General features: G+C 35.8%; 1 protein-coding gene and 1 non-coding gene across 3 annotated transcripts; one reads left to right on the forward strand and one right to left on the reverse strand.

Moving 5' to 3' along the window:
• Positions 1–404: 404 nt before the first annotated feature.
• Cutc (cutC copper transporter) lies at positions 405–23,439 on the reverse strand. Of its 2 annotated transcripts, none has more exons than XM_027930116.3 (9): positions 23,259–23,439; positions 20,401–20,472; positions 18,256–18,315; positions 14,627–14,836; positions 11,855–11,890; positions 9,340–9,473; positions 5,135–5,162; positions 1,552–1,651; positions 405–905 (listed from the first exon to the last, which is right to left on the reverse strand). In XM_027930116.3, exons 1-9 carry the CDS (start codon positions 23,317–23,319, stop codon positions 791–793), a joined length of 816 nt encoding a protein of 271 aa, XP_027785917.1. In that variant the 5' UTR covers positions 23,320–23,439; the 3' UTR covers positions 405–790. The 2 variants fall into 2 exon arrangements, with proteins under 2 accessions (XP_027785917.1, XP_027785916.1); XM_027930115.3 differs by having other exon boundaries at positions 1,546–1,651.
• Trnal-caa (transfer RNA leucine (anticodon CAA)) lies at positions 2,669–2,741 on the forward strand. The gene has a single exon. It is a non-coding gene; the product is annotated as a tRNA-Leu (tRNA).
• Positions 23,440–23,448: the final 9 nt, after the last annotated feature.

A 23,448-nucleotide genomic window follows, 5' to 3' on the forward strand; every position in this document is an offset into this window, starting at 1 on the left:
CTTAAAGCTGAAATCTTGGAAAGTTAGGAGCCTAATGTTCATGCCTCACAAGGAACATTAATTAATTGTTAAACTTGAGCAACTCACATCACCTTCACTAATTTGTATAAATAAAATAAAGATGACAAGGCCTGCTTTTGTCTCTGGGGAATCACACAATGAAGTCCAACTATATATTTGTATGTATATATAATACTGAGCCCAGTATCTTTTATACCTATTTCCCAAGTTTGGAATTTTTATACTGTCCATTTCACTTTGCACCCTTATCTTCTTGCTCCAAGGCAACATCTCCAGTGAGCACAAAATAAAAAGAGAGAATGACAGAAAAAGTAAAATGAAACACTATCTTCCCTTTCACATTTGGTACAGATTGTATTCAATTTAAGAATAAGAGACTGATATCATAATAGAAAGAAATTTTTTAATTTTATAAATGAAAAGGCAAAATACTACAACTATCGAATTAACCCTGAAGCCACGCTGAATTCATATCTTGCAGATGAATTTTCTCAGTTCATCAACTAGTTCCATTGAGGATAGACTAAGCCTCTCTGTAAATGTAGTACAGAACAGATTTAATCATAATGATGGAAAAGGCTGGAAAGACTAAGCAAAGGAAGTGACTGTATCTGTTTCAATTTCTTTTTCTTCTTGGAAACATACTTCATGGCCATGTGAAACTTGACTAACTGTCCTAGCCAAAGAAGGTTAAAACTTTGTCTCAGAGAATCGTAGATTATTCTTCTTTCTTCATACTGCAATATCCATGTCTCATGGAGAGGTCTGGCTAAACTAGGATATTCTTTGCAATAGCATTCAAAGTCCTTACTTTGGTCACATCTGTTACCTTTAGAGAATATTCTGAATTAGAAAGTGAGGCTCCCATGGCAACAGAGGAATTTCTGCAATATAAATAATAATGGAACAGATAAGTTGTTCAGTCAGTACTCCAACTGGCACTTCACTTTTTGGTTATTTCATGATTCAGAAACAGGGGAAGGTAAGGACTCTGAACTACCATATTCCATAATAATAATTTTCATTAATTAATTACTTGAAACACCTAGTAGCTGAATCTAAAAAACAGTATACTTGATTTTATATCTGGAAATGTAAGTTTTAAGCTTCTTCCTTCTTTTACATGCATTTTCCCAAATTATAAATAGAAAGATTCCCCTAGTAAGTTATAGGAATCCTATATATTTAAAAAAATCACATAATAGCTTCAATTTCTTAATGGTAATATAATTTCAAAATAAATGAAAGGAGAGAGCAAAGGTGAGGGAAGAATGACTAAATGGCAATGGCTGGCAAGACTACCAAAGACTATAAAAAGGTTTAATATGTTCAAAAGATCCTGCTCATTTAAGACAGAACAAGAACCATTTTATAAATTTTTTAAACTGAAAAATGATGACAGTACTTATGTATTAATCACAACATAACATTCATTCATTGATCATGGCATCAACAAACGTTTTTCTATTTGGGAAGTAAAGATTAATCTCATCCCTTCTTGTATGAGTCCAAGAACATTTTTACCGAAACCTCATTCCTGAGTCTCTGGAAGTCCGAGCAGAACAGTGGAATTCTGTAGCACCAGAACCCTCAAGGATCCTTTGTAGATTTCTGTCTGTTATTCCACCACCTATTGAAAAGAACAAGTAATAGATTAAGAGAACAGAATCTTGCATAAAATTTAAAGAATAACAATGACTGCTTATTCTATTTGAAAATCCCATTCTGAAATTTCTCATTGATTCAAGAATTACTCTCTCCCTAAGCTAGAATGAAATTAAAAAGTAATGAAAGATGTATACTAGACTCTGGAGAATTGTTAGGGTTAGAGCCTATGTGATGAAATTACATATATCGGTTGGTTTATATGAAAAAGCTAGACATTATTGATATTAAGTTTAAAAAGACTACTCTGGGTCAAGGAAAAAATAATTCATTCCAGCCCTGCTCTTCCCTCAAACAAAATCAAATTAAAATGAAAGGTAAGGATAGCTTTGAGAAAAAAGATACAAAAGCACAACCGGAGAGATGCGTCTAAAGAGAGAACCCATAAGATTTTCTCTCTGGCCAAGACTGAAAGCGTATACTGTGACTTCATGGGAAATGTCAATAAGGCAAAGTTTTACACAGTTTATTCATCACAATATTAACTTTCTGTTTCATTTCACAGAAGAATCTGACTCCATTTTATTATGATTACATGTTTTGATAAACAATCTTTAAAATATTTATTTATAAAAGTCATATTCTGAATTGGTACCAATAATTGCAAATATGAAGTTAGCTTATTCATCTTTATATTCATGTCTTCTGATATAGCGAATGTATTCAATAAACATTTCAAAATGACATTAAAACTTGTACTTTGTACCTCAAGCTATTCAAGTTGCTGAAATAATCTGTTTTTATATTTATATACTCTTTCAAACTTGTTAACTCGGCTTTTTTGTTTTTTGTTTGTTTTTGGTTAGTGGTCTATTCATATTGCTGAACCCTAGGAATTAGCAAGAACACAGACTAAGAAGTCAGTTGTAAAGGAATACTGGCTTCACTTCTGTAGCTATTTGGAGTTGGGTGACCTTAAATAAATTATTTAAATCCACTTAGCCTCAACTTTTTCACCAACAAAAAAGGATAATACAGGGCTGGGAATATAGCTCAGTTGGTAAAGTGCTTGCCTCAAAAGCACAAGGCCCTGGGTTCGATCCCCAGTACCACCAAAAAAAAAAAAAAAAAAAAAAAAATCACAAGGAAGGATAATACTGCCTACCTCATGTGCTTGTAAGGATTAAAAGACAAATTATTTCCCTCTAACAAATAAAACTGAAACACAACCCTCAATACATTCTCCAACACATAGGCTAACAGAGCTTTACAGTTAAAAGAGACCTCAAAGAATAATTAGTTCAATATTCTCTTCCTTATAAATGAGAAAACCAGACCCTAAATATGTTGTAAGTTTCATTATATATGTCTTACTTATCTTTATATTTCCCAAGGATGAAAACTCATTAGGCTTTCGGATTGATTTATCTAAGAATTTTTTACATGCTGGTACTTATTTACATGAAATTCTGTGGGCTCCCCAAATAGAAGGATTACTTCATATTCATTCTATTTTCACATCTAATAATACATGTATAATTATAACTGACATAATTAATACTTCCTTAGTAAGGTTTGTTAATCTAATCACAAATATTTCTGTACCTAAGACTATCAATTTCTAGAATAAATAGTTGCTCATTTAACTCTATATCCCACATAATTCCTTGCACAAAGCAGATAACTTAATAATTACATATTCATCAAGCACTTGTGTAAAGAATTGTCTAAATCTGGTTATTAGTTGTCAAGGCTAAATACATTTAGCCTTAAACAGAAAAGCATCAGACAGACTCAGTAAGTTTCTTTAACATTCCCTGATTAGTCTATAAAGGGTCTCAATCTGACAGATCATGTATGCTTTCTATCTGCTTGTTTCAGGGACTTACTGCAAGTGAAAAACTTCCTACTAACTGTTAATGTCTTTATCTGGCCTATTTTAAAACTTGCCCTTTATCTGGTTATGGTGATAACCCTGGTTAGTCTTGGCATTACTGCTAGTGAGAGTCTAGAGACTGAATGCTTTCTGATGTGATCAACTGTGAAATACACTGAATCACCCATTATTCTTACCCAAATATTTAACCAGAATCTAATCAAGTCTTATGATTTAACTACCAGTTTATAGGGAATTTAGAAGCTACAAGAGCAAGCTTTAGCTTTGATATTGTTTACAGTATCAAAAATAAACAATTCAATAAATACAGAAGTAGAACACTCTACAGGGTAAGTATCCACTTTTTAAAAGTCATTTTTTTAAGCTGGGCCTGGAAGTGCATGCCTGTAATCCCAGTGGCTTGGAACACTGAGACAGGATGATTAGGAGTTTAAAGCTAGCCTCAGCAATGACAAGATACTAAGCAACTCTGTGAGACCCTGTCTCTAAATAAAATACAAAAAAATAGGGCTGGGGATGTGGCTCAGTGGTTGAGTCCCCCTGAGTTCAATTCCAGTATCCTGCCCCCAACAAAGTCATATTTTTAAATAAGAAGAAAAGGAAAAACTTCTATATTAAAAGATACTATAGAAAACAACCAAATGTAATGCTTGTTCCTTGACCAGATCCGGGTTGCACATATCAGTTATAAAAACCATTTTGGGGAAAACTGGAGAAAGGCAAGTATGGACTGGGTATTAAATGTTGTTAAAGAATTAGTGTTCATTTTCATAGATGTATTATGTAATAATGAAATTGTGGTTATAGTAAATGGGTCTTTTATAGAGACGCATAAATAAAAAAATGTCATGATGTCTTTAAAATATCTCAGCGGACAGGAGGTATGGTTCAGTGGTAGCACTCTTGCCCAGAATAAGGCAGGCCCTGGGTTTGAGCTCCTGCACTAAGGGTAGTGGTGGTGGTGTTGGGATTAGTTCAGGATTAAAAAAAAAAGATGAGACAAATGTGGCAGAATAGTAAAATCTAGGAAATGACTGTGACTATTTATTATGTTATTTTCTGTTGTTTTTATTTTGAGAAAATAATAAAAGAAAAAATTAAAGAGCCTTTATATTTGTTTCATGCTGATTTTGGGTTGCTTATTCTAATTCTTTCAAAACTGCCTCATCTGTTCATTTCTAATGAGTCATTATGCACTTAATTGATTTTATGGTTATCATCAGGAGCAGATGCTCCAATTACTTTGTTTAAAACAAAATATTTTGATGATCAGAGACTTTTCAGGAATTGAGGAAGTAGTATTAGTCCAACTTGGTATACCTCACCAGGGACGAACATACACATTCATAAAATTCTATATACTATAGAGAAGCAAACATGGGAGAAACCAGTCCTAATCTATTTCCTTATTTGCTCCTCAATGAGGTCATCCCTATTAGAATGTTCTCCTTCTCCTAAAGTTTTATTCCAGCACATATCTCCTAATCTTGAACATTTTAATCAAACTATTTATTCTTCTCTCTGAACATACTTTCAGATTTTCGTGCCCTTTTTGCTCTTCCTCCACTATAGTTTGGTGTTAGGCTAGTAGACAAAGAGATAAATAAATACCTGGCATTACCACAATCCTGCCTTTTGCCTGAAAAAAAGAAAAAAATAGATAAGTAAATTGTAATATCTTTCTCTTTTTTTGGAGGGGGTACTGGGAATTGAACTCAGGGGCACTCAACCACTACGCCACATTCCCAGCCCTATTTTGTATTTTATTTAGAGACAGGGTCTCACTCTCAGTTGCTTTGTGCCTCCCTGTTTCTGAAGCTGGCTTTGAATTCGTGATCCTCCTGCCTCAGCCTCTCGAGCCACTGGGATCACAGTTGTGTGCCACCATGCCCAGCTATATCTTTTTCTTAATTGTGATAATAAGGCAGTAAGAAGAGAAAGATGAGTCAAGTATATTATTTTTTTGGGGGGGGAATTTTATTTATTTTTATTTTTTATTTGTTGTTTTTAGATATACATGACAGTTGAGTGTACTTTGACATACTATACATACATGAGATACAACCCATTACAATTTGATCCCATTCTTGTGGTTGAACATGGTATGAAGTATATTCATACTGGTAGTATATTCATATATGAGCATAGGAAAGTTATGTCCAACTCATTCTACTATCTTTCCTATTCCCATCCCCCCTCCCTTCCCTTCATTCCCCTTTGTCTAATCCAATGAACTTCTATACTTCCCTCCCAACCCTCCCTTGTTATGGGTTAGCATTCACATATCAGAGAGAATATTCAATCTTTGGTTTTTTGGGGACTGGCTTATTTCACCTAGCATATTTTCTAGTTCCATCCATTTACAGGCAAATGCCATAATTTTATTCTTCTTCATGTCTGAGTAATATTTCATTGTGTATATATACCACTTTTTTTTTTCTATCCATTCATCTGTTGAAGGGCACCCAGGTTGGTGCCATACTTTGTTATTGTGAACTGAGTTGCTATAAACATTGATGTGGCAGCATCACTGCTGTATGCTGATTTTAAGTCCTTTGGGTTTAAGCTGTCAAGTATATTATTTTTAAAAATAACTATTAATGTTTAATTGTCAAAAGATCTTCTCTTGGGGGAAGAATCTTGGAAAAGTAAGATGTCCAGCATAATAAGTTCTATCAAGAAAGATTATTTTATTGTATTACTTTATAAACTCATACTATTATGAACACAAAGAATAAGAGGTTCCAAAACAAATACTGAAAAATACACCACCTGAAGAAAAGCCTTACTGAAAAAAAAAAAAAATACCTTATGCAATGGGATGAAAGTAGTTGAATTTAAACAAGATTTTATTAGAAAAGTAAACATAACATAATTTTAAGTTACTGGGGGAAAATCCACTTAAATCCTGTATCAACTAAATTCTCTAGGTCCATTTAACTGAGACTATAGGAATTAATTTAATTGCTGATCATTCTGGAAAATAGGACCAAAATTATTATAAAACAATCATATCTCCCATCTTTTCTCCTAAGGGCCTATTTATCCTGCCATATAGTCACTTTTTCCACCATAAGAACATTCTCTTCCTCCTTTTTCACCTATTAAGATGGCTTATAATATAACCTCCAAATTCTAACCATCACTTTGAGTTATATTTCTTTGTTAACTTCCACATACACATAAGAATATATACACTTAGGTATGCAATCCAGATTCATTATTTCTCCTGCTAATCTGTATTTAATCAGTTTAATTTGCAAGCCCCTGGGAACTAAACACAAAAGAGTACAAGAATTTTTGCCTTCCTGACATGGAATAAAGTTCCTACTTTCCTCTTGCACATTTAAGGAAGACGAAAAACAGATAAATACATTTATGTACTAAAGTTTCAGGTAGCAGTAAGTACAATAAGGGAAAAATAAAGCAAACTAATAAAATAGAGAGTAAACAGAAGGGGCTATTACACAGAATTTAATAACTGTTAGAAAAAATCAAGTGGAAAAAAGATGTTTCATACTCTCAAATGTGCTAAAAGCAAATCATTCATAAAACATTTACTCTTTATAAAGCAAAAATAATTTGAAGAGGGAAAAAGTCACATTTACCTGTTTTTCCAAATGAAGACTTTCCAAAATAATGACAAATGATATTTTAAAGACATAAATTCTCTCACTTTTTTTTGTCTTCCATAAAAGATTATATGCCTAAGGCTATCACTATGATTTAACAATGTAACATACTTACTAAGGGTCAGACATTATGTTATTATCTGAAGCAATCCCTCATAACTATTCTGGGAGATGGGTGCTATTATAATACATCCTAATTTTGCAGATGAGGAAACAAATGTTTAGTATGGTTAGTTAATTTGACTCATATCATTGTTAATAAATGACAAAACCAGGATGTAAACCTGTAAACCAGGATTGTAATCTTAAATCCTATGGCTTAACCAGTATATTATACTGCTAGGTAGTAACTTCAAGAAGGAAAGTTAGTAATATGAAATATCTAACCCAGCTCCCTACCAACCAATGATTAACATCACACACACACACACACACACACACACACACACACACACACTTTGAAATGTAATATAGGATCATGACAATTATATATTATTATCTATTCTTAGTGAGTAACCTTTTAAAACTATTTTAAAATGCTTCACCCTTCCCCAATGCACCAAGGATTAAATATAAACACAATTTAATAAGGTTTTCAGAACTCTGGATATCATTTTTCTCTTCATCTTCAACGATTCGGTCACTCTTCAGCATCTTGAGTTATGCTTGCTTTTGTTTCCAGGACTTTGCATATATAATTTTTCCTGCATGCAACAATTCCTCCACTCCACCTACTTTAAAATGTCCTACTTTAAAATGAGTAAGACATTGCAGTTTGGATACCTTTTCTTCTGGGAAGTTTCCCCTAATCACTGCCAACCTCCCTGCTGCAAAAAATCTGGAGTTAATTTATTTTCTCCAATGTGCTCACATAACACCTTTTGTTATAGGTCTCTATTAAAAAGTATCTGTGATCACTAGATTGTAAGAGCAGTGACTATAACACACACACACACTCTCTCACACACACACACACACACACACACACACACACACACACTTCGTGGTCACCACCACAGTACAAATAACCTGCATCTAATATATACTTAATAAATATCTGTAAAATCAGTATGTTCCAGAGTAGCAGAACCACACCAAATCCATAGATGAAATTTCTTAAAGTTATTTTTATGGCTATAGATAAGTAAAAATAATCAGATGTCTACACAGAAATGCTAAATAATATTATTAATAAAACTAGTAATAATAATGGAAACTAACATGTACTAAGAATTACTTACTATATGCTTTACTGTGCTAAGGATATTACATATATCTTTCTATCATAACAGTTACCCTATAAAGAAAGAATTAACCATGCATGGTGGTGCATGCCTGTAATCCCAGTGGCTTGGGAGGCTGAGGCAGGAGAATTATGAGTTCAAAGCCAGCCTCAGCAACTTAGTGAGGCCCTAAGCAACTAGCAAGACCTTATTTCAAAATAAAAATAAAAAGGGCTGGGCATGTTGTTCAGCGGTTAAGCACCCCTGGGTTCAACCCCTGGTACAAAAAAATTAATTTTTTTCAATTTCACACATAAAGAAATGAGAATTTTAGGCTAGTAATCTATTCAACGTCATGCAGCAAACAAGCGTCAAACCTGAGTCTCAAATATAGAATTCTCTCATCTCAAAGTCTACACTCATTAACTTAGAATGCCTCTGGAATGGTGTCAGAAAAACAGAGACATACTTCAATTACAAAGGCATATCTGACTACTCTAAAAATGATGACAGTTCATCAGGAAAACTGGGACAAGAGAAAAATATATTTCTTCCTATATTGATAGATGGAGAAAAGTGAAAGAAGAACATAATTTTAGTTTTAGAATTTACTACAGATAATAATTATTTCATAAATTTATGGGATCCTCTGGTATACATGGGCTGGCAATGAAAAGATGTGGCTTAAAACTAGACAATGCTTATGGTACAGAAAAGATAAACTTTGCTACGGTTATCCAAGTTAAATCAGATCTATAGACACTGTCTACAATTTGATCTGAAGAAATTTGGTTATTAAGTCCACTTGTGAAAGAAATACGAATTACATAAATATATCACTGTCTGTTTGCTTTTTCCTATACAGTAATCATAAGGTCGGTAATATTTAATTTCACATCCTGACAAAATGTTAGAAGTAACCACAATGGTCTTAGGAAGAAAGAAAAGAAATTGTCTGTACCTGATCTATGAGTCGCTTTATTAGAGGTAACCCTTCTAATGCTGAACTGTCACATCCACTGGTCAGTACTCGTTCAAATCCCAAGGATAAGAGAGTCTCTAGAGCTGCCATTGGATCATGAACCATGTCAAAAGCTGAAAGAAATAAAATTAATTTGAATTTTAAACACGTATTTTCAAATAAGGTGTTATTTAAAACACGGTACACATATGGTGGTATGCTGGATCTAACTAATTCAGGCTTTCAAAAGCCAACTATCAAATATTCAGGAATTTTGCATATCAGATCGTTAGTCCACTGGCATCTTGAAATTACCCAAGTACTCAAACCACAGAAATCAGAAAATACAAATTAGAGCTTTTTTTCCCAAAGAGCCAATTTACCAACATACAGGCAATATGCATGACCATTTTACTAGGATACATTTTAATAGGTATATTTACTTAAATGCAGAAGTGAAAAGTTTCAATTTTCAATAATTACAAACTTTTTTCTTAACAAATTTATTTAAGATTTTATTTAAGAAAGTTATTAAATGAATTTGCACAGGTAAGCATTCAGATATGGTAAAATTGTTAAGTGCAATAGATAAGTGACCAAATAAGGACAGTTGCTTTCAACAGATTATATGAAGTTTCAAGTCCTTCCTTCCTTCCTTCCTTCCTTCCTTCCTTCCTTCCTTCCTTCCTTCCTCCCTCCCTCCCTCCTTCCTTCCTTCTCCTCTTTCTCTCTCTCTCCCTCTGTCTCTCTCTCTTTCTCTCTGTTTTTAAGTACTAGAGATTGAATCTAGAGGCACTGAATCTAGAGGCACTTAACTACTAAGTCATATCCCCAGCCATTTTTATGTTTTATTTTGAAACCGGGTCTAGCTAAGTTGCTTAGGGCCTCACTAAATTGCTGAGGCTGGCCTCGAACTTGTGATCCTCCTGCCTCAGCTTCCCCACTTGCTGGAATTATAAGTTTGTGTCATCTTGCCTGCCCAATACCATTCTGCTTTCTAAGAAACCTCTCTCCTCAGAACCCTCTGAGAGGAAAATGACCTAGAAACCTCAAAACAGAAAAGCTACTTCAGCAAAATCTAACTAGAAAGATTTTCTTCTTTTGGTGGCAGCACTTTCTCACCTATGATTATACTCTCATAGTCTTATTAAATAAATGAATGAAAAAATGTAGAATGAGTGGGAAAGAATGCGGAATAGAGGAAAATGTAAAATTTACATAAATCTTTGAAAATATTACTGGATAAAAGAAAAAGTCACTGTCTTAGTTTAAGAGCAGAAAAATATATGTGACTAGTTTACTTTCTAAATTATTTGGCACGTCAAAATTTTAAATATATATTTTTTCAGATGAATGTCCACTAATTTAAAATGCTTTTCATGTATTAATAACTTTTTATTATGTGTGTTAGCCTCAAGGTGAAGATTTTTAAACACCCTAACATCTTTAAGTTATTGCTAGTTTAGAAGAAGAATTGCTATAACATCAAGTCAAAGAAAACAGTTTTCTCACAGTGTTATACATTTCAAAAAGAAACAAGAATAACAAATACACTTTATACTTAATTTCTATAAATGGATACAGATCCTGATATTCACTTTAAGCCTAATCTCTGAACGTTTACTTAAAAGGAAAAAAAGCACTGAAAAACTTCTCAAATATATCAGGTAAAAATATAAATTTAGTTTTTTTTTCTTTGATTAAAGGCTTTTTTTTCCATGTGCAAGGGCAGTGCCCTCTAAGGCAAAAGTGACCCTTATATTTCCATTTCACCAACATTTAGCCAAAGTACACTGGAATTATAATCACCTGAATTTTAAATAGAAAGCATTTTTTTAAATGATGCAGACAAGATATTTAACATGAAAAGTAATTTCATATATCTTACTGGACATCTGTTTGTTGACCATTTAGCACCTATTTCTTCTTTCCTCTTTCCAAAAAATATCTAATTCTTCTTCATATATTCACCCTCTTTCCCCACATGAATTCTCTAGAAAGTTGACCTCACCCATAGCTTCATTTTTTCTGGTTTAAGCCAGATGGTACATTTTATTTCACTGGCTAACAGTGATTTATTCTTTTTAGGACTGCACATAACCTAAGATAATCTAATTAAAATGAATCTCAGAATTGTTACCCAGATGAATACATGCCCTTGTAGGTAATAATTACTATCTCCCTCTTCTCTATTATATTCTACAACTACCTTCTTTGTTTTTTTAGTTGTCAATAGACCTTTATTTTATGTATTTATATGTGGTGCTGAGAATCGAACCCAGTGCCTCACAAATGCTAGGTAAGTGCTCTACCACTGAGCTACATACCTACTTTTAACAATTTTTATAATTGGGCCTTGAAATTATGTAGACATTGTATATCTATAAATTTACAACTTTTCATTCTAAGATCTGAGTAACACTGTAGAACTGTGATCCATAAAAAGGTTGTAGCTTCTGGTGAAGTTAGAAAACTGACACTATTCAACAGAGCTTATAAAATGGAAACTACTCACCTCGGTGGAAAGTAACTGGCAGAGGACGGCAAATAGCTATAAAAAGAAAGTCACATAACAAGATGAATAGAAAAGGTCATCACTGATTACTATAGGATTCTCCATGTAAGGTTGTAAGGTGAAAATTTTTTGTACTTTCTTCTCCTAAGAAGTAAGAGATAGTGAACTCAATGATAATAAGATGGTAGCCTTCAAATTAAAAATCCTAATTTTCTAATAAATTCTTGTTTTATATAAAATATAATCATCTACAACTCAAAGGCACCAAATAAAACTACATGATTTGGCAACTATAAGAATAGCATTATATCTATTATTTGCCCCTCTAAAGATTCTTCAAGAAATAATGTTGGCCAAGCAGCATAGTAGTTTGTTAGAGTCTGTAAACAAGTCAAAAATAACACCTGGCATTTTGCAGGGGAATGTTAGAGTTCGTAAACAAGTCTGGATGGTGCCTGGCAAAATGCCAGAGGGAGTGGTTTGAGAAGTAACAAAAACAAGCCATTAAGTGTGGAGATTCCTTATTGGTTGACTGATGTATCTAGTTTATGCTAATTAAGATAAGCTGTGTGGAATGTATAAATACCGCTCCTGTCCTGCAATAAACGGCTCCTACTCCTGCTGTATCAACGTACACAAGTTGTTCGTCACCCCCCCGTTATTTTGCTGCAGCCGGACTGCAGCAGATGGTGGCCTGTTACGGGGAGCCCCGGGACACTCGGGGGTAAGTGACGAAAAAAGCTGCCCGTCCATAGATAGGACGGGAGCAAATCTGCTCGTCCCTAGGCAGATAGGGCGAGAGGAAAAATGGTCATTTCAAGAAAATGGAGAAGATTGATACAGTATGTTTGTGTCTTGTTTTGTCTCAGTGTATTGTATTGTCTTTATGATGAAAATATGGAAGGGGTGAGAAGTAAATTACTAAGGGAAGAAGGCACCCCAGTGGAACCAAGAATAGTTAGGGCGTGTGTTGATAGAAGCCCAGGAACTCTAGTCAGAAAGAAACAGAAAGTTCAGAAGAAGAAAGATTATCAGAGGAGGAAGGATTATCAGGAAAAAAGTTGCAGCAAAAGGCTATTACTGAATACTTTTCGTTACTGGAGGGTGCGTGAAGCGGAGAAGCGGCTGCCGAGTGTGCAAGCCGGTCATAGCGCAGCAAGGATTTTCCAAGAGGCGGTGGCGACTGGCCCTTCCCCGCCTCCTGGCCGGGGAGCTGGCTCTTCCACTGCCGCGAGCCCAAATCTAGACCTGACCTGGAGGCACAGTCTCGCAGGCTCTTGCTCCCTGTGCCTGGAAGCAGTTTGAGTCCGGGACACTCCCCAGGGCCATCTGGGGCTGCCCAGGCGCTACAGCCAGCAGAAGAAGCTACTGGTGTCCCTGATGTTTGGTCATTTTCAATGCCAATAACTAAACTACAATGATTCTCCCACACCTGGAAGCTGATGAGCAATGAGCACTATTAATGCTTATTTCAAATGCAAAAAAACCTTGAGATAATGTACTAAATTGTTCAGAAGGTTGTTTTCTTAGTAGAATGCTACAGGATTTTCTTTAGCCATCCGGAGTTCCTGCCTTCGTCCCAGTGCCGGTGAAAACAGGGGTGGAAGAATTTCCAGTGTTGCTGAAAACCGGACGAAACTTCGGCTGAGAAATGGACGAGACTTCGGAGCTGTTGCTGTTTCTGCTACTACAGCTTAGGCTAGCTGCCTGCAGAACTTACCTGAACTGTGATTTAAGCTAGCTGTCTGTAGAACTTACCTGGACTATGATTTAAGCTAGCTGCCTGCAGGACTTACCTGGACTGTGATTTAAGCTAGCTGCCTGCAGAACTTACCTGGACTGTGATTTACCTGGACTGTGAGTTAATCTATTGAGACACTGCTTTACCTGGACTGAGACAACAAACTGTAATCTATAACAAATTGTAACTCGGTATCTTTGCTAACGGTGTCATTGCTGGTATAATTTTTCCAAGGGCTTCTTGCATGGAGCCATCAATTGGCTTGGTATTGTGGCATTTTGTATCCTCCCTTTCTGTTTGTAGCAGGTTATTTATGGTGTTTCTGTAAAAACCACTATGGTCGTTATTTAAATTAAACAAAAGGGGGAAATGTTAGAGTCTGTAAACAAGTCAAAAATAACACCTGGCATTTTGCAGGGGAATGTTAGAGTTCGTAAACAAGTCTGGATGGTGCCTGGCAAAATGCCAGAGGGAGTGGTTTGAGAAGTAACAAAAACAAGCCATTAAGTGTGGAGATTCCTTATTGGTTGACTGATGTATCTAGTTTATGCTAATTAAGATAAGCTGTGTGGAATGTATAAATACCGCTCCTGTCCTGCAATAAACGGCTCCTACTCCTGCTGTATCAACGTACACAAGTTGTTCGTCACCCCCCCGTTATTTTGCTGCAGCCGGACTGCAGCAGTAGTTTGCTTCTATTCTCTCCAACTTTCTCTATCCTCATTGAATGCAATAACTTCTGAAGGTTTTGTTGCGGTGGTTAAGAAACTAACAGTGAATATCACTTAAACCTTATGAGAACAAGACCAGAACCAGACCTACAGCAACTGAGGAAAATTAGCTGGGTTTTGTCACAGATACTCTTCACTATCTCCACCATAAACATCTAAATAAGTACTGTTAAATTAGGTGGGTTAGTATAAGTGCCTGCAAGTATGACTGAAAAGTCAGTTTTGTGATATTTTTCTGCATCAGGAACATAAATACAACCATCAGTAGAGATTTATTCCTCTCATTATACAAATTCTTACCCACAAGGGACATGCACAACTCTTTGTCAACGTGTCCATCTTCAGTCAATGCCCCAAATACCAAACCATCAGCACCATAAAGCTTGGCAAGTCGAATGTCAGCCTTCATCACCTCAATCTCACGATCTGAATATAAAAAATCACCTCCTCGTGGCCGAATCATCACAAAAACTGGGATCTGGACACTCTGTTTCACTACTTGAAGGACACCTATAAAAACAGAAAGCAGACTAAAATTCAAACATGAGCTTAAAAGCTCTAGGTAGAGCCAGGCACTGTAGTGCATGCTTGTTAATCCTAGCAACTCAGAAGGCTGAGGCAGAAAGATTCCATGTCTGAGGTCAGCCTCATCAATTTAGTGAGGTCCTAAGCCACTTGGTGAGATTCGGTCTTAAAATAAAAAGTTAAAAGGACTGGGAATATAGCTCAGTGGTAAAGCGCCTCTGGGTTCAACTCCCTGTACAGAGAGACAGAGACAGAGAAGAAAAAAAGCTCTAGGTAGTCAATAAAATAGTATTGGTCAAATACATCTGTTCTTGTGTATTATTTCTGAAAGAAAAGGAAGAATTGACTGAGTATATAGAAAGGTCTTGCCCTCAATAGTACAGTGGGCCATAATAAACTCTAGAGTGATCACTGCTCTAGAATTGCCTAACAGACCTTAACAAGACCTAGAAGTTCCAAACTGTTTCCAAATAAACTATCTGTTCAAAAATATTTATAGGAACATTCAAATTCCCAATAACAAACAAAGTAAAATTCATAATGTATTTCATTCAATAAAAAATGACCAGGCAAGAAAATAAGTCAGATCACTAAATGATAAATTAATCAAATGAAACCAATCTGATATAGATGTTAAAGTTTGCAGCCTTATTACAGGTCTTATAACTCTATTCCATATGTTCAAAAAAGTTAAGAGGAGACATGGGAGATACAAAAACAGACTAGATTTATTCTCCTTCCTTTAATAATAAAAAACAGACAAAATATTTAAAACAACAGTTTGTAAGACACTAGACATCAAACAACAAAAGATGATGATCTCTGAAAGAAAACAAGTGAGGTGAGCTCTATGATTGACCCAATTTAATGCCTCAGTTTCAAGGCCTCAGCTCATGGAGGAGGAGCCTAGGTGGAGCCTAGAATATTAAATTTCTAGAGATGAAAAAACTACAGTGCATGAGATGAACAATATACTAGGCAAGATTAACAGCAGATTAAATATTGCAAAAGATAAGTAAATTCAAAAACAAAACTATAGGAACTGTGTAAAATGAAATACAGAAAGGAGATATTATTTTTATATATATATATATATATATATATATATATATATATATATATATATATATATAAAAAGGATAGCTCATCAGAGAGTTATGGGACAACTTCAAAGTACATACTTACATAAGTATAACTGAAGTCTATGAAGGAGGGAGTGGAGGATTAAAAGTACAAATGTATAGGTCCAAGAAACATGAAAAAAATACAATCTAGTACATCATAATCAAACTGTTCAAAATTAGGAATAAAGAAAACATTTTAAAAGCAATTTAAGAGATACATTATATAAAGAAAAATGAAGATATGGATATAGATTTCTTATCAGAAACAACACAAGCAGCCAGGCCTGGTGGTGCACTCCTATAATCCCAGTGGCATGGGAGGCTGAGACAGGAGGATTTCGAGTTCAAAGCCAGCTTCAGCAAAGGCACTTAACAACTCAGTGAGACCTTATCTCTAAATAAAAAATACAAAAATGGGGCTGGGAATGTGGATCAGTGGTTAAGTGCCCCTGAGTTCTATCTCCAGTACCAAAAGAAAAGAAAAGAAATAACACAAGCAAGAAGACAAAGAAAAAAAAATCTTCAAAGAACAGAAAGAAATAAAGACCCTGTCAACCTAGAATTCTACACCCAGCAAAAATATTTTTCAAGGGCTGGGGATGTGGCTCAAGTGGTAGCGCGCTCATCTGGCATGCATGCGGCCCGGGTTCGATCCTCAGCACCACGTACAAACAAAGATGTTGTGTCCGCTGAAAAACTAAAAATACATAAATAAATTCTCTCTCTCTCTCTCTCCCCCCCCCCCTCTCTTTAAAAAAAAAAAATATTTTTCAAAAATAAAGTAAAGCTGTGTACAGTGGCACTTGCCTATAATCTCAGTGATTTAAGAGTCTAAGGCAGGAGGATCTTAAGTTCAAGGCAGCCTCTGCACTGAGACCCTGTCTCAAAATGAAAAATAAAAAGGGCTATGGATGTAGCTCAGAAATAAAGTGTCCCTGGCTTCAATCACTAGTACAAAGAATAAATAAACAAACGAGAAAGAATTCTTTGTAATCCCAACAACTCAGGAGTCAGATGCAGGAGGATTGCTTTATTACTTTTATATCTTTAAAAGATAATTTTTTCAAACAAAAAAATACAGCATGAGGTTTTTGATAAACATAAGTAAAATGTCTGAAAACAACAGGACAAAAGACAGGAAGGAAGAAACAAAGACAAAAGTCAATATATTCAGGGTGCCAATATAGAAAGATTTTTTTAAAAATCTGATTTTTTTTTTTTTTTTTGAGAGAGAGAATTTTTTTTTTTTTTTTTTCAGTTTTTGGCAGACACAATATCTTTGTTTGTATGTGGTGCTGAGAATCGAACCCGGGCCGCAAGCATGCCAGGCGAGTGCGCTACCGCTTGAGCCACATCCCCAGCCCCAAAAAGTCTGATCTTTGATGCTACTGCAGAATAGCTGAATTGGTATTAACAGCAACTACCAACCTTCCAACTTTCTGATGTTTGAGAAAAAATTTTTTAATCAAATCTTTTTTTGTTTGTTTTAGTTGTAGATGGACACAATATCTTTATTTATTTTCATGTGATGCTGAGGATTGAACTCAGTGCCTCACATGTGCTAAGCAAGTGCTCTACCACTGAGCTCCAACTCCAGCCCCTGATCAAATCTTTGATAGTGTTATTTACAATCATAAACATTTCTAACTAGTACAATATTCACAACATAGTTAACATGACATTAGTAAAAGACCCCAGTGAAACTGATAAATAGTTGCCTCTAGGCTTTATAAATTCCTGTGTGAAAGAATTGGGTTATGAAGTACTCTATATGCACAAATGAGTATATCACAATGCATTCCAATTTCATTCATAACTATAATTTACCAATTAAAAATAAATGAATAGAAGGAAAACTAACAGCCAGGTGTGATGGTGCATGCCTGTAATTCCAATGATTTGGGAGGCTGAGGCAGGAGTATTGCAAGTTTGAGGCCAGCCTCTACAACTTAGTAAGACCCTAAGGAACTTAGCAAGACCCTGTCTCAAAATAAAAAATTAAAAAGAGCTGGAAATGTGGCAGTGGTTAACTGACCCTGAGTTCAATCCCCAGTACCAAAAAAAGGAAGGAAGACCAAGAAAGTAGAGGAAGGGAATCAGAAGGAGGGAGGAGGAGAGGGAAGGTGGAAGTCCTGGACACTGAAATGGAGCAAACTATGCATATGTGCTTATGAATGTCAAAATGAACTCCACTATTATGCATAACTATAATGCACTAATAAAAACATTTTTTTAAAAAAAGCTTCCTACAAGAAGTTTGGTGAAAAACAAGACACTTACCCATGCTGGGTGTGGTTCCGCCCTCCAATAAACCAGAACATAATTCAATCCGACCAGCACCTGTGATAAAAAAGCATTGCTCAACAAAGTTTTCTTAAAGCTCTTATTAAATAGCAAACTGTTTACAACATTTATTCCCAAATATAGAAGAGTCTTAGAAACTGTCTATGAGGAATCAAATTATAGACTAAAACTCTATTTTTAATCTCAACTGTATTGTGCAACCCAGCTGTGTTATGATGGTAAAATTTAAGAGTTATTCAAGCTAGTTCTCTTAAAATTTTAAATTTTAGGGTTGCCATGCCCAGGGAAATGACTTAGAATAAAGATATTACCAGACCATAGTAAAATGTTGGCTCTTTGTTGATAATACCATAATCTTTTCCAAAACAATCTATTATTTTAAGCTTTAAAAAACAGTTATGCTAACCCAATGATTCAAATGTATGAATTGCCAAGATCATTGTAATGTCATGTGTAGATAATTAAAAAAAAAAGTTATGCTGGGTATAGTGAAAACTATAATAAAGAACTGAAAAAAAAAACCAAAAAGAGTCCTTCTCAGGAGGCTAAGGCAGGAGGATAGCAAGTTTGAAGTCAGCCTCAGCAACTCTGTGAGACCTTCAGCAACTTAGCAAGACCCTGTCTCAAAAAAAAAAAAAAAAAGTTAGAAGGGGATGTTGTTCAGTAGTAGAGACTTCCTGGGTTTATCACCAGTCTCCATCTCCCCCCCCCCCAAAGAGTCCTTATCTTCTAGAGATATATTCTTAAATATTCAAGGATGAAATTACATGATATATAGGGTTTTCTTCAAAATAATCTGCGGTTGGGAGAAGTTCAGCAGGTATACAGATCAAGGGTCAACAAACCATGACTTGCAGGCCAAAGGCCAATAGTTTATTTTTGTTATTCTTAGCCTGAAGAGCAAAGAATGTTTTATGGGTTTTAAAAAATAATACCTTTATTAACATGTAATCTACATGCCATATAATCAACACACCTAAGGGGTATACAATTCAGAGTTTTGCAACCATCACAATGAATTTTAAGACACTTTCAACATCCTCCTAAATAACCCCCACCCTTTAACAGTCATCTCACCTTCTCCCCAAGCCTTTCAGCACTAGGCAATCATTCATCTATTATCTGTATCCATAAATTGCCTATTCTGGACATTTCTTATGATTGGAAATTGTACAATGTGGTATTTTGTGATTGGTTTCTTTCACTCAAAATGTTTCAAGATTCATCTGTTATTGCATATATCAGTACTTTATTGCTTTTTATTGCCAAGCCAAGAAGTTTTTACATTTTCAAAGAATTATCATTATTTTTTAGAATTTAACCTTTATTTGTTTTTATGTGGTGCTGAGGATCAAACTCAGGGCCTCACTAGTGCTAGGCAAGCACTCTATCACTAAGCCACAACCCCCCACCCCCGGCAAAGGATTTATTTTTTTTTAAAGAGTAAGTTATAAAGACCAAATGTGGCCAGCAAAGCTGAAAATATGTACTATGTGGCTCTTTAACAAAAAAGTTTGCTGATCCCCGATATATTGAAAGAAGAGTGGCCATGTGTTAAAAATGATTGAAGTAATGGATACACAGGATTCATTATTCTACTCTACTCTTGTAATATATGTTTGAAATTTTTCCATAATAAAAAATTTAAAAATTGTTCTGATTCTGAGATAATGGAAATGTCTGTGCTTCCTATTTAAACAAGTTCAGAGTACAAAAGAAACCTTGGATAAAAATAAATAATGTTTCTCAAACCATCTTAATTTTTTTCCCCCAGTGTTAGGTTTGAACCCAGGGCCTCATATATGCTAAGCAAATGATCTACCATTGAGCTACTCCCCAGACCCTTGTGAAAGCATCTTTAAACCAAAAGTTTGAAGTTTTAGATAAGTTCAATAAAATGTCAATGAATAAACATTACTGTGGACATCTGTCTCAAAATGTGACCTGCTTGAAAAGGAGCGAAACTAGATTATAATTTTCCAGTAGGTTTTCTAGTTTGTTGTTTTCAAGAGGATTATCAGCCCTTGGAGATCACAAGGGCTTCTGAGATCAGTTTACAGGATTTATTTTCAGACTCTTAAAAGGGTTGCCAACTGTTATTCATACTCTAATTTTTCTTACCTCCTCTTTCTGCATTCACAGCTGACTCTACTGAATCAACACACACTTCCATGAGAAATCCATTTGTTGCTCCTAAAATTCATGGAGAACAGAAATTCATGAGGATACTGTCCATGTGGACCAATCCCCCACAAAGATTTTATTTATTTTTTAAAACTTTCCTTGATTTTATTTATTTTATGTGGTGCCGAGGAGCAGCAAATCCAGTCCCTCACACATGCAAGGCCAGTCAGTGTTCTACCAATGAGCCACAACCCCAGCCCAAAACTTTAAATATTTTTAAAAGTATTTTATTTTTCTGACAATGGTAGGGAAATAGATAAGTACACTAGGGCCTATGAATACAGTAAAATTCCATGTTTATTATTAAATTGATATCTCTAGACTGTGAAATACATTCAGAGTCATCTGCATAAGAAATCATACTAAGGAAAACATATGCTGAATCTAAATTAACTTCCTAAGACAGATTTCATCATTATACCCCAGCTCAGATTCTTATAATGCTCTCAATGTCTATAAAATGTTTAAACATCTTTATAAGGAAAATATGTTTAAAAGTGGGAATGGACTTCAAATCCTGATCCCACCATCTATTTATTGTGTTATCCCTGACAAGTTAACCAAGTTTCCCATAAAACAGGGTAGGCTTTAGTACCTACCTTACAGTAGTGAATATCGGGAAACAATTTACATAAAAGGGCATTCAAAAAATATTCACCACCACAAATAAACTACACATTATTTCCTCTTTATGCCTGCAGTCCCCTCCAATCTCCACCCTTGGTACTGCTTATGCCATCTCTTTAGCCCACAAAATCCTTTTAGCTTCATCTTTAAATGACACAAGTTTCCAAGGCATTTATCATATTTGTCACATTTCCATGACTTTTTTCTCTCTCCCAAAGTAAGGAAATACATCTTTTAACTCACATAACTTTGTGTGTTACACATTCCTCTTATTTATCTATTTTTGGTACTAGGGTTTAAACCCAGGGGTGCTTTACCACTGAGCTACATCCCTAGTCCTTTTTTTTTGAGACAGTCTTGCTGAGGTGCTGAGGCTAGCCTTGAACTTGGGTTCCTCCTGCCTCAGACTCTAGAGTTGCTAGGATTACAGGCATATACCTACATTCCTCTTTAAAAGACTAATTACAATTATATTTTACCTCTTCTTTATGCAGGTAAGTATCTGATCACTCTTAGTTGACCTAAAGTTCCTAAGATTTTTATGTAAGAAATCTTTATCATCACTGACAACAAATATATGCTACACAACAATCCCTCAAATATTTATTAAAATAACTAACACATTCATAGAAAGTCATATATTGATACTAAAAATATGATACAAACAGAGTTTTGAGTTTTTCCTGTAGGTTAAGCATATAATTTATTTTTAAATTAAAATATTGAATGCATACTTCATACAAAGACGTCTGGAATAATGTTCACTACATACTGGTAATGGTTACCACTGGGTGGTAAGATTTGAAATTCTTTTTACTTTTCTATGATGCTTACATTTTTCTACCCAATGTTTTTATAATAAAAAATAAAACAATTTTACTTTGAAAAGCAAACAAAACAAAAATCTATCATCAGCTAACATCACATTTCAACTGTATCATTTATTTAAAAGACTATGAGTCCCTAACTGTGAAAGAGTTAAGTGTTGATCTATTCTCTTAATCAACAACATTGCTTCAACTCCCTAAGTCTCCTAATGGCTACCACATTATTGTCACACAGATGGAACTGGACAATGCTGCAGTATTACCATTAGCCTCACACTAGAAATGACCCTGCCAGGGAGGGTGGAGATGCACACAAAAGGCTATGACAACAGGTAGAGTAAGGGAGGTGTACTAAGCAACAGTTATTTGTACAGATCAAAGGAAAAGATACTTGTTTGAAGCAGTAGTGCTCAAAATGAGGTAGTTCAGGACCTCTGAAATTCTTTTGATTTGTGGAATTAAAATCATTTTTTATAATATTAAGACTTTAGTTGCCTTTTTCACTCACTCTTACAAGTGAAGTTTTCAGGGGGATACTTGACACATCAGATTGAATGCAAAAATAGGTATGAGAATCAAATTGTCTTCCAGGAAGTCGAGTTAATATTTATAAAAGAGTTTTGAAAAATCTGTAACATAGTCACTTTCTATACTTTAAGAATATTTATTTTTCATAAAAGTTACGTTTCCATGTAACGGGTTTATTATAGTTATTTTCTAATTAGTCTGTCGTTTTTAAAATGTTTTAATTTCCAGTATGATCGAAATCGACAGCTATAACCCATATAGAGCTCCTTGGAGGTTTCTAATAATTTTTAGGATAAGGGAATCCTGAGACGACAAAAAAAAAAAAAAAAAAAGGAGATAGAACCAAGAATTCACGGAGTAGGAGAAGGCACCTGGAAAATCCTGCAGAGCCCGCTCGGTTAGCCAGCCCTGGCGCGGAGGGAGAACTAGGGACTTGGGGCCACTGCCACCTGGCAGCAGTGACTCTGGGAACAAACGGCACGGCCGCTGTGGCAGCTACAAGCTGCTGAGCGGCCACCACAGATGAGGCCTGGTCCGCTCTCCATGGGCTCTCACGGCGATGATGAGGGGGAACTGGGTGACGAACGGCTGGGACGAGCTAACCAACTCGCATTACTGTCGCACGACGGAGCGTGGTGGCGCCGGGATTCGAACCCACAGGGGCGGCTCCAGCACCAGCTCACGTTTCCACACCCTTAAAGCCGTAAGGCTAGGACACGCCGCGCCAGGGACTGGGGAAACGCCTCCGGGAGAAATCGTGACAGGCCAGGCCCCCAACCGGCCGACCGCCCCCGGCCCCGCCACCTTCCGCACCCGCCTTCCCCGACGCTATCCACGCTGGTTTCCGCTCGGAGGACGCCCCCTGCCTCTTCATGTTCTACACGTTTCTCCCCCGGGTGCCTTCGGCTTCCACTCCGAGCCGGGGTTGCCGCGCGCGCGACCGGATAAGCGCGTCCTCCACGGCGGCGCGCGCCGTGCGCGTCCCCGAGCCCCGAGCCCCAGC

This window comes from Marmota flaviventris, chromosome 4, assembly GCF_047511675.1.
Source record: "Marmota flaviventris isolate mMarFla1 chromosome 4, mMarFla1.hap1, whole genome shotgun sequence".
In the NCBI taxonomy this organism is placed as follows: Eukaryota; Metazoa; Chordata; class Mammalia; order Rodentia; family Sciuridae; genus Marmota; species Marmota flaviventris.

Excerpts from the sequence above, each read along its gene's own strand:
- Cutc (XM_027930115.3), bottom strand. The coding sequence starts at position 23,319 with ATGAAGAGGCAGGGGGCGTCCTCCGAGCGGAAACCAGCGTGGATAGCG. Across the intron at positions 20,473-23,258 it reads GATAGCGTCGGGGAAGGCGG|GAGCAACAAATGGATTTCTC; the intron begins GTGCGGAAGGTG and ends CATGAATTTTAG. Across the intron at positions 11,891-14,626 it reads GTTGTGCATGTCCCTTGTGG|CTATTTGCCGTCCTCTGCCA; the intron begins GTAAGAATTTGT and ends TTCTTTTTATAG.